Below are 18,998 nucleotides of genomic sequence, written 5' to 3'. Positions count from 1 at the left end.
GGACTGAGCGGAAAGCGCACGCGCTCTGCGGCGCTCTCGCCTCGATAAGTAAACCGACTCGGACGTGAGTTTTGGGCCTGTCATAAAGTTCATCTACGAAATGGGGGAGTACGACATGGCCAGAAGAATCCCGCGTTGAACTTGGGAATGAGCAGCCTGGGAAAATGGGAAGACTGTAGCAGCTGTTGCGGCGAGGAGGCAGGTGAGCCAAAGGAATGTTGTCAGGAGGAGAGGAATCACTTCTGGTACCGCCGTACGGGTCGGCATGGACTTCTGGATGTCCAGGGTGGTGAGCTCATGTCCTGCACTAACACTGGTCACTATTCATCGGGAGGCGGCTACCGATGAATAGCGTCATCATTCAAACCAAAATAAAGTGGACATTTCGGTTGTTATTTTATGCTGTGTGAATATAAGGAAAAGTCTCATTTTTGCAATAACGTAATGGTCTGGGGGCGGAAAAAAATTCAATTGACAAGAATGTCGTAATGGTATGACGAAAAAGTAGTACTGAGAGGCAAAAATAATAATAATAATAATAAAAAAATTGAGTTTGAGAACCTCTCCGGGAGCCGTCACCTTACCGTGGTGGAGGGGTTTGTGTGTCCCAATGATCCTAGGAGCTAAGTTGTCTGGGGCTTTATGCCCCTGGCAGGGTCACCCATGGCGAACAGGTCCTAGGTGAGGGACCAGACAAAGCACGGCTCACAAAACCCCTTATGACAGACAAAATCGATGGCACTCAGTTTCCCTTGCCCGGACGCGGGTCACCGGGGCCCCCCTCTGGAGCCAGGCCTGGAGGTGGGGCTCGTTGGCGAGCGCCTGGTGGCCGGGCCTACACCCATGGGGCCCGGCCGGGCTCAGCCCGAAGAGGCAACGTGGGTCCTCCTTCTCATGGTCTCACCACCCGTGGGAGGGGTCAAAGGGGTCGGGTGCAATGCGAGCTGGGCGGCAGCCAAAGGCGGGGACCCTGGCGGTCCGATCCTCGGCTGCAGAAGCTAGCTCTTGGGACATGGAATGTCACCTCTCTGGCAGGGAAGGAGCCCGAGCTGGTGTGTGAGGTAGAGAAGTTCCGACTGGATATAGTTGGATTTGCCTCCACACACAGCCTGGGTTCTGGTACTAGTTCTCTCGAGAGGGGTTGGACTCTCTTCCACTCTGGAGTTGCTCATGGTGAGAGGCGCAGAGCAGGTGTGGGCATACTCATTGCACCCCGGCTCAGTGCCTGTACATTGGGGTTCACACCGGTAGACGAGAGGGTTGCTTCCCTCCGCCTTCGGGTGGGGGGACGGGTCCTGACTGTTGTTTGTGCATATGCACCAAACGGCAGCTCAGCATACCCACCCTTTTTGGAGTCCTTGGAGGGTGTGCTGGAGAGTACTCCTGCTGGGGACTCCCTTGTTCTGCTGGGGGACTTCAATGCTCACGTGGGCAATGACAGTGAGACCTGGAGGGGCGTGATTGGGAGGAACGGCCCCCCCGATCAGAACTCGAGTGGTGTTTTGTTATTGGACTTCTGTGCTCGTCACGGACTGTCCATAACGAACACCTTGTTCAAACATAAGGGTGTCCATATGTGCACTTGGCACCAGGACACCCTGGGCCGTAGTTCGATGATCGACCTTGTGGTTGTATCATCGGATTTGCGGCCGCATGTTTTGGACACTCGGGTGAAGAGAGGGGCGGAGCTGTCAACTGATCACCACCTGGTGGTGAGTAGGCTCCGATGGTGGGGAAAGATGCCGGTCCGTCCTGGCAGACCCAAACGTATTGTGAGGGTTTGTTGGGAGCGTCTGGCGGAATCCCCTGTCAGAAGGAGTTTCAACTCCCACCTCCGACAGAGCTTTTCCCATGTTCCGGGGGAGACGGGGGACATTGAGTCCGAGTGGACCATGTTCCGTGCCTCTATTGTTGAGGCGGCCAATCTGAGTTGTGGCCGTAAAGTGGTTGGTGCCTGTCGTGGCGGCAACCCTCGTACTCGCTGGTGGACACCAGCAGTAAGGGATGCCGTCAAGCTGAAGAAGGAGTCCTATCGAGCCTTTATGGCCTGTGGGACCCCAGAGGCAGCTGACGGGTATCGACTGGCCAAGCGGAACGCAGCCTCGCTGGTCGCCGAGGCAAAAACCCGAGCGTGGGAAGAGTTCGGTGAGGCCATGGAAGCCGACTTCCGGACGGCTTCGAGGAAATTCTGGTCCACCATCCGACGTCTCAGGAGGGGGAAGCAGTGCACCACTAACACTGTGTACAGTGGGGATGGGGCACTGCTGACTTCGACTCGGGACGTTGTGAACCGGTGGGCAGAGTACTTCGAAGACCTCCTCAACTCCACCAACACGTCTTCCTTGGAGGAAGCAGAGTCTGAGGACCCTGAGGTGGGCTCTCCTATCTCTGTGGTTGAAGTCACCGATGTGGTTAAAAAGCTCCTCGGTGGCAGGGCCCCAGGGGTGGATGAGATCCGCCCGGAGTTCCTCAGGGCTCTGGATGTTGTGGGGCTGTCCTGGTTGACACGCCTCTGCAACATCGCGTGGTCAACGGGGAGAGTGCCTCTGGATTGGCAGACCGGGGTGGTAGTCCCTCTTTTTAAAAAGGGGGACCGGAGGGTGTGTTCCAACTACAGAGGGATCACACTCCTCAGCCTCCCTGGTAAGGTCTATTCAGGGGTGCTGGAGAGGAGGGTCCGTCAGGAAGTCGAGCCTCAGATTGAGGAGGAGCAGTGTGGTTTTCGTCCCGGCCGTGGAACAGTGGACCAGCTCTACACCCTTAGCAGGGTCCTCGAGGGTATGTGGGAATTCGCCCAACCAGTCTACATGTGTTTTGTGGACTTGGAGAAGGCGTTTGACCGTGTCCCTCGGGGAGTTCTGTGGGGGGTGCTTCGTGGGTATGGGGTACCGAACCCCCTGATACGGGCTATTCGGTCACTATACCACCGATGTCAGAGTTTGGTTCGCATTGCCGGCAGTAAGTCGGAATCGTTTCCAGTGAGGGTAGGACTCCGCCAAGGCTGCCCTTTGTCGCCGATTCTGTTCATAATCTTTATGGACAGAATTTCTAGGCGCAGCCGAAGCGTTGAGGGCGTCCGTTTTGGTGGCCTCAGTATTGCATCCCTGCTTTTTGCAGATGATGTGGTGCTGTTGGCTCCTTCAAACGGGGCTCTCCAACTCTCACTGGAGCGTTTCGCAGCCGAGTGTGAAGCGGTTGGGATGAAAATCAGCACCTCCAAATCTGAAACCATGGTCCTCAGTCGGAAAAGGGTGGAGTGCCCCCTCCGGGTCGGGGGAGAGATCTTGCCCCAAGTGGAGGAGTTTAAGTATCTTGGGGTCTTGTTCACGAGTGAGGGCAGGAGGGAGCGAGAGATCGACAGGCGGATCGGTGCAGCGTCTGCTGTGATGCGGACGTTGTATCGGTCTGTCGTGGTGAAGAAGGAGCTGAGCCGAAGGGCGAAGCTCTCAATTTACCGGTCGATCTACGTTCCAACCCTCATCTATGGTCACGAGCTATGGGTCGTGACCGAAAGAACGAGATCCCGGATACAAGCGGCCGAAATGAGTTTTCTCCGCAGGGTGTCCGGGCTCTCCCTTAGAGATAAGGTGAGAAGCTCGGTCATCCGGGAGGGGCTCAGAGTCGAGCCGCTTCTCCTCCACATCGAGAGGAGCCAGATGAGGTGGCTTGGGCATCTGATTCGGATGCCTCCTGAACGCCTCCCTGGTGAGGTGTTCCGGGCATGTCCCACTGGGAGGAGACCCCGAGGAAGACCCAGGACACGCTGGAGTGACTATGTCACCCAGCTGGCCTGGGAACGCCTCGGGATCCCCCGGGGAGAGCTGGAAGAAGTAGCTAGGGAGAGGGAAGTCTGGGCTTCCCTGCTAAAGCTGTTGCCCCCGCGACCCGGCCCCGGATAAGCGGTAGAAGATGGATGGATGGATGGATGGATGAGTTTGAGAAGATAATCGGCAGCCTCTGTGTGCCTTTGAAAGAGCCCAAGGTAGTCATCTGCACACAGCTGATAAAGACACTCGCAGCTCATTAATATTCATGAGGATGCATTACTAATTGTGGATAATCCCATGGGTGTTTTTATATCTCTGTTTTTCGTCCCACCCATTTTCGGTGATGTTTGCAGACGCTTGAATGACAGAAGTCATACGCTGTCACGCTGAATGGGATGCCGCAGCGACTCAACTGATGAAGCAAACGCATGGGGAAAGGGTCAGAATTAAAGCTGGGAGCAATTATTAGCGATGCAAAGTTTTTTTTAAAGGGTCCAAATAATAATAATAACAATAATCATAACATAAAAATAATTTCTGCAAGTAGCATTCGTACACCTGAGCAGACTATGATGTGGAGCGAATCTCAAACGTACTGCAGCTGCAAAGTAACCCGAGTGTGGTGATTTGTTATCCGCGTTTGCTCGGAGGAGGCTTGTTTTGTTTGGAACAAAATCTCAATTTAGTGTCGAGGAGGCGGCGGCGGCCGCCGCTTTTTCCCCAGGAGGCGTGGCCTTTATAATGCCGCTGTCTTTGCTGCAAGGCACAAAAAACAATCAACCCAAAAGGAGCTGCAGGTCATTTTGATTGACCGCCTGCTTCCAAAAAATGGCACCTAGGCTATTTTACCTCTTTCGGGGCTATGCAGAGGAAAACATGTTGCAGAGATCGAAATGATGACATTTTCTCCATATTTTTTCAACGATATGTATAAAAAAATGCAAGATAGCCAATCAGAAACACAAACAAAGTCGTTTCTGGAAAAGGCGCAACATCATCAAAAATGGGCAATGGAGGAATAGCAATATTGCTATCCTTTGTTCGGTCTACGCCATTACATAGTGCAGGTGATGGGATATAAAAGATGGTACGTTAGCACGAGAACGTTACAATATGTCAAGTATGTTATACAGTCAACGTGAACAGACTGTACGAAGCACACGTGGCTGTAAAATGCCCGCTGCGCCCCCCTTTTCCGACTCAACCCCCCGCTCCATCCAAGAGGTTTGCTTTTCCACTCAACTCTCCGGCACCTCGGTGACAAGCTCCACGATATATTTACCCCCCCCCCCCGCCCCAATATGCGCAAATTCCTGAATAACAGATAATCGACTGTTATGTTCAGCGCTGACGAATGCTTCCTATATTTATAGTGCGGCCTTAAAATAGCTCAGCGGGTGACCCCTTCCACTCCGCTACATGGAGCAGTTGGGAAGGGTGGGGGGGGAGTGGTTCCCCCATCAAGAGTGAAACACTGCTCTTATTGTACGGCCCTGGAACATGACCTTCATTTGTACAGTCACGCTGTCAAAACCCTGGTATGCGAACGTGACATCGCACGACTTAGCTTGTCGCATGCTAAGCAACGCAATGGATAGCATCGCATAAACTAGCGTTACACAGCATAACGTCGGAAAACAGCATCGCACATCCAAATGACAGTATAGCAGAGCCCTTGCATTTCCTGCTTATGAATGTGGATGAGTCTTATTAAATGCGATTGCGCGAATGAATGGAAGCGCACATCTGCGAATTCACACGGGATCGGGGTCATGATGTAGTCATGACACCGCGCCGCCATCACACGCAATCCCTGGAACCAAAACACTTAGTCAAGCTCAAGCCCGGACCACCAGACACCCACCCACCCATCCGTTCCGACCCCCCGCGGCACTCAAACCAGACATAGCAACAAAATACTGACGGCAAAATAAAGACGACTCGGGAGAGTCATTCTAAGTCTGAAATTCCCTCCCAAACTTTTTTTTTTTTTTTTTTTTCAATAAAAGCTGAGATCACTCGAGCCACACAAAGAATCATATGATGAAATGGTGGAAAAATCTATACAGTGAGCGAGAGTGAGGTAAGCAGCCCCCCTCAGGGGGCTGCCTGCTTATTGCAATAAGTGCAAGCAATAATAAGAAATAATGCAAGTTGACGCTTACTTGAAAAGCGTCCAGAAGCGTGTCCTGAATAAAGCGCACACAGGCACACTCCAAGGTATGGGGGGGTGGGGGGGAGCCCATTCATTCAAACTGGATTAAAAGAAATGCTTTAAGTGTATTATTAACATATTTTTTTTGTTGCAGGAAAAGAAGTAACATTTGTTTTGTATATTTTAAATCTGTTTTGTTTAAAATCCCAATCGTTCTTGAGATTTATTGCTTGATTTAAAGTATTATTATTTATTTTTTGTATCTTTGGACAGGAAAAAAATTGCTAATTCTTCGTTTGGTCATTTGGGTATTAACTGAACTTTTGGTAGGTAGATCTAGATTTTTCTTTTATCAACAGAATTCTAATGTGCTGTAATTTTCTTCCTTTCATGAAATCGTACATAAAATTCCCGCGAGCACGGGCTGCATTGATGGATGCGGCGGCGAAACGGCACCCGCACGTGTGCCAAATAAATCCCCCGATGGAGCACCCTGCTTTTGTACTAAAATCCACGAGGTTATGTTACACACAACATACCGCCGCGTATATCCGGACGCATGTATTCGCTGGCTAAGTGAGCCATACGACAATTGCACACGTGGCCTAGAAATCCTCGCTTGTCTTAACGGGAGCGACGAAGCAGCTTTTGAGCCGTGGCTGTCTCGCTGGTGGCAGTGGCGACTCCCCTCCCCCGCCATCGATTCTCCACAACATCACAACAAGCCAAGCATGATGGGGGTTGGAGGGGCAAGACGATGACATTTCCACATTCACGTTTTCCTAATGAAGTAACGTGCACATGTCTTTCATTGAACTATATAACGCGCATCTTTCAGGAAAATTGTTTCAGTTGTTTGTAGGGATGAATATGTATCTGTAGTGTACGCAAGAGCATCACAGCAGTTTGTGCGTTTCATTCACGTATGCAAGACTGCTACAGTAGCGCGTTTGATCGTTTTAGTAGTGCGTGTGAGTGTTTCAGTAGTGTTTGTGTGAGATTATGTATTTTAATGCTACCTGAGCCTTCCTGTAGTGCACGTGGGAGTGTTTCAGTAGTAAACGTGAGAATGTTTCAATGGTTTTTAAGGACGAACCGTTTTTTTTCAAACCCGTGCAAAAGCGTTTTAGCGTATAATTTTGCAGTTGCGTCTCCTTTCGACCAAACTACAGATGAAAATACATGTGTGCATGATGGAGAAGATATGTAATAACATGGTGTGTGTGTGTGTGTGGCGGGGAGCAAAGTGGAGGGTGGGGGGTTGCCTTTGGGGGGGGGGGCTGCCCCTGCCCCCTCCCTTTCATCAGAGAGGAGCCAGAGGGAGAAGCAGCGAACGAGCGCGCTAGTCAGTGTTCGGAACACAGGCAGGCAGGCAGGAAGGAAGGAAGGAAGGACGAACGGAAGGAAGACAGACGAGCAGCATCAGCTTGGGCTCATCGTATGCTTTCACACAATTCCATCACAGTGGATTGTCTCCTCTCAGCACAAATCCCGTGCGGGAATGGACACCCGTAGCGCGGCGAGAAGTTGCTCGACCCCGGCGGCCGCGTAACGGGGCTGCCGGCAACACATGGTACGTTTCGCGCATCGCCTTCTCCCATTCAAACGTGCTTGTTGACATTTGGGAGAGTTGCGTGCTGCTGCAGCCAGGCGCCTTTCCAAGCCTTTCGCAGGCTTGACACGCACGCCCAAGTCAAATGCAGGGTGGAAAAGTTTTGCGGGCGCCCCGCTCGGGAGGCGGGCATAATGTCCTCCTTTCAGAGCGCACCGTCGATGCCTCGCCACAACAAACTTGCATGCGTGCGCGTGCGTGCGCGCACGCTTGCAGCTGGAGCCCCGTCAAATGAACCCAAGAATACACTCGCAAGTCGCGTGATAAGTCACCGTTTGTTTGGGGGCATTGGGGGGACGGAGGGGGAAATTTTCATCCATTTCCATAAAGCTTCCTTACTATAGAATTTTTTTTTCTTCCTCCTGGATAAATTTCCCAATTTACGACACTTGGCTACAGACAGTGTGAACGAGGCACTTTAAGTGGTGAACGATTGCGAGAATTGTACAAAGGCCGCAAATTTTGTGTGCGTGCGTGTACTTAGCAATTACAGCAAAGCAGCCTTTGCATTGAAAAACAATTGGAATACAGTTTTTTTTTCCTTCTTTGAAATTAGACGCATAAAAAAAGGGGACTGGTGGTCAGACAGCAGTGAAAAAAAAAACCTGCTTGTGCTCTTGCTTTCATATCAGCATAGGTCATCTGTCGTGTTTATGGTGCTGTTTTTTTCTTTCTCTTCTCATGTGCTGATCGTTGATTACAGAGTCAAGTGATCAGAGCGCACGCTTGCTCTTTAAGAGATTGCGCGGTGGCAGACTCCTAATTATGATCACGGCTGTAAACACAAAGTGCGTGTGTGTTGTATTTCTCCACAAAGCGGAACAGCTGGGAAAATTGAAAATGCCCCCCCCCTCGCCTCCCCTTCCCATAAAGACATCTCACAATTTGTCAGCAAACCCACACGCAATGCTTTGGCTTATTGTATAGTATATATATGAATTTTACGCAGTTAACAATAATATAAGAACAACATGCGGTTGCGTGATCGCAAAATAACACGGCGACTTGTCATACTTTCCTTTGCCTATTCATGTTCTAAAGTTAGATGTTGAGTTGCAGGCGCATAATAAGTTCGGCCTGATCAATTATTCATGGGAAGGAAAGTCTGCAATTATTTTGCATGCGTTCTCGCTAAAACATGTTTTTTCCTTCCTTAGCTGCCGCAATTGTTTACGCTGATAAAGATCCCCGTTGGCCTTCTAGCGTCGGCCTCACGCGAGATAAAAGGATGAATAAAAGATAAGCGGAAGCCGAGCGCCGAACGGGGAAGCCACCTGAGCTGCCGACGCGCAAAAACATCGAAGAGTGGATAGGAAAAGTCTACACACCCATTTTTAAATGCTAAGAGGCTAACAGAAAGAGTGAAGACGCCTAGGGGGAATTTCTGGCAAGTACTGTCTGTCAACAAGCTCCGATTTTGTTTTATTGTTTTTTTTTTAAATCACAAAAATAGAACAGGGGTGTGTATACCTTCTTCATCCACGGGACCTTTGCCCATCATTACCAAATGTGGCCTTCCCTATGCGTAGAACAAACTTACGCAAAATGTTTAAATCCAATGACATCGCCATCTCAAGGCCCGGCATTAAAGCATTTCATGTACGTCGGGCTTTTTATGTTAAGGGATCTCAGCGGCGGTGAGCAACAAATCCAATTGCCGATATCACCCCCCCCCCCTCCCGCCTCCTCCCATAGCCCCGGATTAATTTCACGCTCGGCTCGTCAGCTTTGCTCCCGCTTCATTTGACGCCTTATTCGAAATTGATTTCCTTTGTTGACACACTTAAGACGCGCCATTTACACTCGTCATTCTGCTCTTTTTGTATATCCCTCAAAAATCTGATCACGGCAACCCTTTTCATCTCTCTGCTTGTTTATGGTCAGCAAAACCACCCTTCTTGGTCGCCAGCTCAACTTTTACTTGTGGCGAATTTTAGTAAGTATCGTGGAAGTTGACATTTTTGATTTGCTCTCACGGGCCACATAAAATGATGTGGCGGGCCAGATCTGGCCCCCGCGCCTCAAGTTTGACACCTGTGATCTAGGCTATAGTATTGATATATTATTTTTTTGAAAGAAGTAGCACTACAAATAAAAATATTGGGATTTTCAAAAATGGAATTTATGATAGTTATCGTTGCCACCAGATTCTGAATCAGAATTCCAAACTCTCAATTTTGCGACCATGAAGCGTACAACAGTTTCGATTCAAACGTTTGCTGCAAATTTGACTTTCAGCAACAAATTTGGCTGCAGACCCTCACAATGGGTGGGGCTGCATTTTCTGTTTTCTACCATTTTCAGGCGGCGCGCAATGTGTTCAACTCCCACCCAAAATTACAAAAAAATATATATATATAAATAAAAAATCAAAGTTCCTATCTGACTAGTTTCAGCTGCTCCTCGGGCTCTTTTTCATCGATAAAAAAGCCTCTTCGCCAAGCTGGGAGGGGGGGGGGGGGCGGGTGGTACTTGTTATTCCTCTGCCTGTGCGCCTGCGTTGATGTGGCAAGATGGCGAGGTAAATGACACCGCCTAAGCGAGGATGAGGCATCCTCTTATCGGCCCCACAGATAAGGGGGATGGGGGTGCACCTGTGAGGGGAGTGGAGGGAGGTTGATGAGTCACCTCCGCAGCGTTTCTTATCGCCTGATGAATGAGCACAGGTGGAGCGGCACATCCTCGCTACATCACGTCTGCATAAGCGATTCAAACCCGTGTGTTCTTGGGTGTCGCATTCACTTATCGCCATCATCTTGAACTATTTTTTTTTCCAAGTAGGAAAAAAAAAAGAAAATTATTTCTTTGGCCCATTCCTGACTCTTGATCCTCGTGAGAAATATGATTCTCCGATAACACAATCCCGCATCCGACCCACATCGGCTTTGTTGGAATGGATGTCCGGCCAAAGCCCGACCCCCCCCCCCCCTTTGGAATCATCCCACATTTCCTTATCGCTGCTTCCATATTGCGATTGCGTGCAGCAGGGGAGGGGGCGGTTGGAGTTCAGCACTAAAATATTGCGTGGCCTTGGGAGTTTGTGCTGGCAATGGCCAAAGGGAGACCAAAATTGCCACTTTGAAACAAAATGGCAGACTACCTCTGCCTTTCGGGGATGGCGTCATGAGAATGTTTTCAGGGCTCCACTCATGATAGACATGTCTATCAAATTCCACAAGACTTGGTGAAAATGACTTCAGGGGCTGACACTGAACAACATTGTGAGTTGCATTACTCAACTCAGAATGTGACCTTTGAACCAACATGGAAGACCTCCATAGCTTGTCGAGACTTTTTTTGTGGTCTACTCATGAGAAGACATGCCGACTAAATGTCATGCTGCTGAGTAAAATTGGCTTCAGGGGCCAACATTTTACATTTTGGGTTGCATTACCAAACCGAAAATGTGTGCTTTGCAGCAAAACGGCAGACATCCTATGTCTTATCGGGCGTAGCTTTTTTTTTTTGCGTGTGTGTAAATCTAATGCAAGTCAGGGAAAATGAAGAACCCCATCCTGTGTAGATATTACTGAGAGCCGTGATATTTTGAAACACCATCTGACTTTGACAGGCGTCAACCGCAAGTGAGTCATTAGCCTGTGTCAAATCTGCTAAACCGGTTCTGCTAAGCCGGTAGAAATGGCGCAACTTCCTGGTTTTGTCCCACTCGTTCTGTGGTTTCCACCAATGTGGCTTACGTTAAGCTGCGTTTGCATCAATGAATTCCGCCTGTGAATGACATACATCGACCCTTGTTTCGCTTCCTGTCAGGGAGCCATCGGCGGATGAGGTGGCGTCTTGTCACCATCCTGTCATGGACGGTCGTCACCTAAGCTCCTCCAAACTCTGGGCTCCCGCCGCGAGGCAGCAGTCGCGGACCGTGACCCACATGGACTACAAGTACACCCTGCTGGACTCGGGGGGTGACGACTATCGCAAGAGGCCGCTACTCCTGCAGGTGGACCAGGCGCCCATGAACCTGTTCGCCGTCCTGCAGGTGAAGCCCGAGCTCCCGAGGAGGTGGAGCGCCCCCGGCTGCTTCCGCAAGGTCCGCCTGTGCGGCGTCCTCCTCGGCGTGGCCGTCACGTTCGTCATCATGGCCTCGTACATACTGACGGGGGAAAGGAAAGATCTCCTGCTCACGCCGTCGCCTTATCACCACTTGGTCAATCCCCCGGGACCCTTTGCTTTCACCCTGTCCTCCGTTAAGGACTACGCACACCTTCAGCTGGTGGTCAAGTCCATCGTGTCCAAGGTGGAGTTCCACGGTGCCCGACAGCTACCGGAGCTCAAGGCTCTGGTTCGCAGTGAGCAACATGTGAGTAACCACCTCGAGTCAATCTGGGATTCATGGGCAGTGTTAAAAAAAAATAAAACTTGCTGTTGGCTTTAATGTTGATGATTTCAATTCTACCGATTTGATTCAAATGCCGTGTACAAAAATAAAACTATAATCGAAAGGTCATGTATTTAAGGCTGCCGTCTCTAACACTCAGCGGCGTCTTCGATTGGCCCGTTAATTCAAACGATAACGACTTCTGCCTCGGCTGTTTGCGACATAACTCATTTCTGGTCCGACACGCGAATGAAAAGGAGGGCGGCCCCCACGTGGGACGATCGATATCCTGCGTCCCAACGTATCTGGCCGTTAATTGCATTTGGAGGAACTGGCGTTCGGCTTTGTCAGGCTTTTGATCGTGAGGAGAGTGTGAGAGTTGCCTGTGCTGCAACACTTTTTTGCATTATTAGCTCTCTAAGACGCAAATATTGATTACACCAAGGTTGGCATTGAAATTGGTCAATACTTGTGCAATGCGATACTTTTAGTTTCAGTTGAGGGCTGATAATTCAGTACACCTTGCTAAAACTTGAATTTCTCGCCGTCGCGCGGCATCACAAAGAGGAGGGTGTGGCTAACTTTGTTAGCTTAGCCGGCCGGCCTTTTGGGGTTAGTTTGGGGTTTCCGGTGCACGGCTTCCATCAACCTCCCTGGAATACAAAGTGTCGGACCTCAGTTGGAGCCTCTTCCGACAGCCTTAAAAATTCATCTTAAAAACGACAAGACAACGGACGCAAAGATAACTAACGGCCTGATTCAGACGTTGCTAATTTCTTGCAAATTTTTTCAAGCTGTGAAGAATTGATGATCTATTTTTTTTCTCTTTCCAGATGTTTTCAGTCATCCCGCGCCAATTCCTTCCAGGTTTCCGCAACCCCTGCTGGTACGAGGAGTATGCGGGCAACGTCACCTCAAACCCATACCGCGCCAACTTGTACGCGCACTACGCACGCCGCTTCCGCGCCGTCTTCCAGCACTTGAGAGACACTTTCCGAGAGCACTTGCGGAGCAGCGACGGGAAACTTTACCGCATCCGCTGCCTGCCGTATTTCTACATCATCGGACAGCCAAAGTGCGGCACCACGGATCTTTACGACCGCCTGCGGCTGCACCCCGACGTCAAGTTCTCCACCTTCAAAGAGCCACACTGGTGGACCCGCAAGAGGTTCGGTGAGTTCGCCGGATGCTTGTAAACGTTAAGGCAGCCTAGATTTAAACCCGAGATAATTAGTAGCGTAACATGAGATAAATATATCATCAACTTACAAAACATGGTCCCCAGCTGCGTTCTGCTCGAGAAACTCGAGTCACATGACTTGACTTGAGCCTGGCTCAAGTCACCAATTTTCGTGCATGCGACTTGCTTGGCTAAAATTGCCGACAGGCTGCACCAAAAAATCTTGATTTGGGGGCACACAAAAATCGGAATATGACTCAAGACAAAGAAGTGCCGAAATTCACTGCTGACTTGGTGCCAGTTTTGATTGGGCGCAGTGAACTCAGGCAGCCGCTCAGCGGTCCGACGGAAGCTCGATACGCCGACGTGACGGCGCGCTTCAAAACCGCGCTGACTTGATTACGGAGGCAGACGAGATAAATAACAGCGAGTTGAAAGAGGCACAAGCTCCCAGGCGGTGCAGTGATTATAATCTCTTAATGCCGCCTTTAAGAACAGCTGCCGCGCAAATCGCAGAACGATGACTCAATTTGCGCGCCAATTTCCCACCACACGAGTGCACGTCTATCCTCCTCTAAATGTTTTTTTTTATGCGTGCGTGCGCCTTTGAGCTGCTTTAAAGCAGAAAAAAAACTTTTCAAATAATTTCACTTGCATATTGTTAATGTTGCAATATTCCAGAGCAGGGCCGAAATCGTATTTTTTCCAAGCCTTTTGATTGCACCCTTGATGACGCTCAAGCTCACAAAAACCTTATGAAGGCATCGATCACTCGCAGCGCAATGCTGAGCTCAGCTAGGAGGGAGAAAGATTTGCTTTCATCTGTATGACTCCTACTCATGTTTATTTATTTATTTATTTATTTGTAGTCCTAGCAAAGTTCCCGTGACGCTACACTCATCCTTTAGTTGTCAATTCACGCCAGTTTTTTTTTTTTTTGGCACCTGTGGGATTTTGGTCCTTCTACATTACTTTGAGTAATCTTATTGATTACCGCCAATGCGCAATGCACAAATCAGTGGGATGACAAATACCGTCGTTGGATGCAGAACTCTTGAACTGGTCACGTCATTAGAGTATAACTGTGTGAAGTGAATTATAATACAGCACTTATTAAAAAAACACCAAGAAGGCAGAAGAGGAATGGGACATGATTGTTTTTGAGAGTTGAGGTAACTAACTCGCTTCAAAGCCTTCAGGAACCCATCATACAGCCCTTTGACATTAAAAAAAAGATATCATACATGATATTCATGGCCATGATATTCAGCAGCGGCACTGATGCCGCTCACCATATCCATCAGTAGGAAAAAAAAAAATCCCGCATGATGATCAAAAACCAACGAGATGAAACAAAGATTGATGGAATGGGAGCTATGCGCTTCTTAGCGTCGCCCGCCGCCATCCCACCTTGCGAGTAACATGTGACACTTGGAATAATGATGCAGCTGGGGAGCATTTTCCCAGAGTCCCCCCCCCCAACCCCCATCCTCCCCTCCACCACCACCTTGCTAAGTAGAACGAGGCGCTGTACGGCGACACTCGGGGCCCCGCTCATTATCTGCGTATTGCACGCCCACTCGAGAGTGCTTTGCTGTTTTACCTTGCGTACTGTCATTAGAGCACATTGGCTCAGATGGAACCACATTTGCCCTTTAACAGAGGCACAAAAGCACCGTCAACTGAGGGAGCGCTAGCGTTAACATTTAGCATTTAGAATGCACTTTTTTTCCCCCCCTTTGCAGGGATCATCCGTCTGAGCGAGGGCTTCCATGAACGCTACCCGGTGGAGGACTACCTGGACTTGTTCGACCAGGCCGCTCACCTGATCCAAGGCAGCTTGGCGGCTAACAACAGTGGGACGCCGAGTCGGCCCGATGTCATCATTGGTAATATTGCGTCACACTTTTGTGGGAACGCCGGGTCAAATATTTGCCAAGTTTGTCTCGTGTACAATAATTTACAGTTGCACAATACAACCTCCCTGAAGCAACTAATTAGCTTCCAGCCAAGCAACAAATTAACCCACCCCCGAACCAAATAAGCAAAAACAGCCACCAAATTTAGCAACTCAGTGCTAGAATTTACTCCCCCAAAAAATGTACTTGCCGCTAACCATGCAACAGACTAACCAACCAATCAACCAAATAAGCTAATTAATATGCATCTCGCTAAGCAGCTAACTCAATACGCTCCTTGCTTAGCCTTATCCAAGCGCAAAAGAAATCACGTCGCAACTATTGAGCGCAGCTGAGCTGGCTCGTCCCGTTTTGTTTCTCAGTTTAAATAAATAATCTGTGGCGAGGCACCAAATCCCCCGATCAGTATTCACACGCCGTGCCTCAGGGTGTCTCCGGCCAGAGTGGCGCGCCTCTGGAAAGCCGGTTTGCCGCATTGCCGCCTTCAACCCTCCATGTACATGAGCCCGCCTTTGACTTTGGATAAGTGGAATAATTTGGATTTCAAGTTATATTTTTTGTCGCATTTTTTTTTTTTAAGAAAAGGGTTCCTTATCTATCAATTATGTTCAACAGTTCGAGTCCTAAATTTATCGTAGAACTCCAAACCTCCAGAGGGGGTGATAAGGCACATTTATGTGGTTGCAAGGAAGCTTTTACTATTTCTTTTTTTCCATAAGCGCATTCGCCCTCCGAAAATTCACAGCTGTCCACTTTTGTGTTTGGCAGGCGAAGCCAGCGCCTCCACCATGTGGGACAACAACGCCTGGGTGTACTTCTACGACAACGCCACCACCGGCGGGAAGCCGCCCTTCCTCATCCAGGACTTTGTGCACGCCCTGCAGCCCGACGCCCGCTTCATCGTCATGCTCAGGGACCCGGTGGAAAGGTGCGCAACTAACGGTTGACAATTGTTTCCCAAGGTAAAAGTCGATGTTTGCAAATGTCTTATTGTGATTCAGGCTCTATTCAGACTACTTGTACTTTGGCATCGCCAACAAGTCAGCGGAGGATTTCCACGAGAAGGTGTCCGAGTCCCTGCAGCTGTTGGACGGCTGCCTGGCCGACTCCACGCTTCGCTCCTGCGTCTACAACACCAGTGTCCACAACGCCATGCCCGTGAGTCCCGCGCCACGCCACACTGCAGAGCTTGGCGCCGAGCGTTCTCAACTCGAGCCCGCCCCTCGCGTCTGAACCCCCCTCTGTCCCAGTGCCCCCAGAACAGACCGGCCCATTACGGGCTCGCCACGCTCCACCAATGGCCTAATTGCCCATCCGCTAATGTGACCTCATGCTTGCTGGAGCATGCAAAAATGCCTTCCAGCTGTCCTCCTCATCCTGTGAGAAAAGTTTGAGGTCCAAACGACGGCGCGTTATTTATTTTTAGACAAAAGGTCAATCTAATGTCATCACATTTTAATAATAAAGAAAATGTCTTCATATTGAGAAAATGAAAACAATATTTTGGGAGGAAAAAAAGTTCATGGGTGGTTCCACAGCACTTTTTTTTGGTTTGTGCAGGTGCGACTGCACGTGGGCCTCTACGTCGTCTACCTGCTGGACTGGTTGAGCATCTTCAGCCGTGAGCAGATCCTTGTGCTCAGGCTAGAAGACCACGCCTCCAACATGAAGTACACCATGCACACCGTTTTCCGCTTCCTTGGCCTGGGTGAGCGTGTGCGATCGATATACAACGCGGCACGTTAATCAGCCGGACAAGCGGCACGCAATGTTGCAACTGCGTTGCATTGATCGGAAAAGTGCAAAAACACGGGCTCAGTAATTATTAGCTCGTACAGCAGAAACCCGTAAGGGATGAAAATATACTTTCGGTGGCTATTACTCAGTAAAACATTCAACGTTGGGCCAGTAGTCTATATTGAATACAGACAGAAAATATTATACAGTCGAACTTTGAGATACAGTCATACAGGGGTACAGTACACAGGACGGTCTCAGGTCCTCAATCAGCTGCAGTAAGTCGCTCTACACAGAGGATAAAATATATATGCCAGCCCGTATTCAACTGATGCTATTTGGTGGCATATCTATTGCGTTTCGCATTCTTTGTTAGCTTTAAAGCTAAATGGACAGGCAGTATCCAAAGCAACGCAACTGAATTAAATAGACACATAGTGGCAATAAAATGGTTTTTTTTAACAACTTCATTTAAACAGCTTTATTCTTGGACAATATTGATTAAAAAAAGTTTTACTCTTCAAAATATACAAATTGCTTCCCAAAGGATGCCCCCCCACTCCCTAAAAAATGTATATAACAACTTTATTCATGGATAATTTAGACATTCTTTTTGAATATGAATTTTTACTAGCCTCAAAGCATTCAACTTTTATAAGATTATGACATTTTATCCAAAAATAAAAATTTGACTTTTTGACTGTCTTTCCCCCCCCCCATAAAATTTGTTCGGTTATGGCTCTATCAATGACCATGACGATTATGAAGTAACTTGCGCAACAATACCCTCTAGTGGCAATTTTAATTCATTTTGTACCTGAAAGGACTCTTTCGTATTTTGTGGGAACGCACCAACAGGGCCACTGAGCCAGCCGATAGAGTCGGAGCTGAACAGAAGCCCCGCTTCCAACAGCAGGAGGCCGGCCGACAAGGACCTGGGCCCCATGCTCCCCGCCACGCAACACGTTCTGCACCATTTCTATGCGCCTTTCAACCGCAAGCTGGCTCAAGTGTTGCACAACGACGCCTTTCTCTGGGACTCCAAACCCTGACCCTTGACACCCGACCCATACATTGAACCACCGCTATAAAACAAAATCCCCAAGGTAATTGACACCTGCCCAAAAACGCTTGTAATTGCATGCAGAAGCCACAAGACGGCAGCAAAGCATTTGCTGCTGTTTTTTTTAATGTAATCATCCAATCATTCGATTATCATTGGCATCGGCTGAAAAAAAAAGTACAAATCTGTCGGCCCGATTTAACTTGTAACACACATAACCCCGCCCCTCATTCTAGCTCAATAACCACTCATGTCATCCTCCTCCTCCTCTTCAAATGCCCATTTAATTTAATTTAAATTATTTTAAGTTATGAAAGCAACAGAAATTAATCAAAGATGGTGAAAAGCACAAGTGTGTGTGTGTGTGTGTGTGTGTGTGTAAGCGACCTACCTGTTTGTCCGAGAATGTACAGTATAAAGAATTTTTTTCAAGAAAAAAAAAAATCCTGTGTGGTCCTTTTTCAACAGAGCACATTTTTGCGGGCTAAAATAGTCTATAAATAATACAAACCATATCTTTGTTTCAAAATGCAATGTTCGGAGAAAAATACATCTTGAAATAATTGTATTAGCCTCCTAGCACAGTTGACAGACAGTTGAAAAAAAAATGTTGTTGGAAAACAATTTAACCAACCACTTTTAGAATAGGATGGTTTTTTTTTTTTTTTTAATGACAGGGTCAATATTGCTAACAGTAAACATATACCTCTTTTTGCAGAATACTGACCATTATTCTCTATTTTGGCTTTTATTTTATCTCCAAAGGAAGTAACAACTCATAGACATATCTGCTATACATTTTTTTTAAAGACCAGTATTAACCATAAAACATATGAACACAAAACACAACTTGACTTACCTTTTAAATGACAGGGGCAATATTGCTAACAGTAAACATATATTTCTTTTTGCAGAATACTGACCTTTATTCTCTATTTTGGTTTTCATTTTATCTCCAAAGGAAGTAACAACTCAATAGACATATCTGCTATACTATTTTTTTTAAAGACCAGTATTAACCATAAAACATATAAACACAAAACACAACTTGACTTACCTTTTAAATGACAGGGGCAATATTGCTAACAGTAAACATATACCTCTTTTTGCAGAATACTGACCATTATTCTCTATTTTGGTTTTCATTTTATCTCCAAAGGAAGTAACAACTCATAGACATATCTGCTATACTTTTTTTAAGACCAGTATTAACCATAAAACATGAACAC

At 48.1% G+C, this 18,998-nt stretch overlaps 2 protein-coding genes across 6 annotated transcripts in view; one reads left to right on the top strand and one right to left on the bottom strand.

Moving 5' to 3' along the window:
* Nucleotides 1-18,998, bottom strand: part of lhpp (phospholysine phosphohistidine inorganic pyrophosphate phosphatase) — a 47,780-nt gene that overhangs the window by 27,488 nt on the left and 1,294 nt on the right. The gene's annotated exons all lie outside the window — the stretch shown is intronic.
* Nucleotides 55-18,205, top strand: LOC147190128 (carbohydrate sulfotransferase 15-like). Of its 4 annotated transcripts, none has more exons than XM_086099267.1 (8): nt 55-202; nt 11,306-11,852; nt 12,704-13,043; nt 14,796-14,939; nt 15,738-15,897; nt 15,971-16,127; nt 16,530-16,677; nt 17,565-18,205. In XM_086099267.1, the coding sequence occupies exons 2-8, from the start codon at nt 11,349-11,351 to the stop codon at nt 17,756-17,758; spliced, it is 1,647 nt and encodes a 548-aa protein (XP_085955393.1). In that variant the 5' UTR covers nt 55-202; nt 11,306-11,348; the 3' UTR covers nt 17,759-18,205. The 4 variants fall into 4 exon arrangements, with proteins under 4 accessions (XP_085955393.1, XP_085955390.1, XP_085955391.1 ...); XM_086099264.1 differs by having other exon boundaries at nt 141-289; XM_086099265.1 differs by lacking the exon at nt 55-202 and adding an exon at nt 3,081-4,206.

This window comes from Hippocampus guttulatus, chromosome 19 (genome assembly GCF_054856545.1).
Source record: "Hippocampus guttulatus isolate MCC_2025c chromosome 19, RoL_Hgut_1.0, whole genome shotgun sequence".
Lineage (NCBI taxonomy): Eukaryota > Metazoa > Chordata > Actinopteri > Syngnathiformes > Syngnathidae > Hippocampus > Hippocampus guttulatus.
Note: the sequence above shows the minus strand (reverse complement) of the source record. Positions and strands in the feature narration are given on the sequence as shown.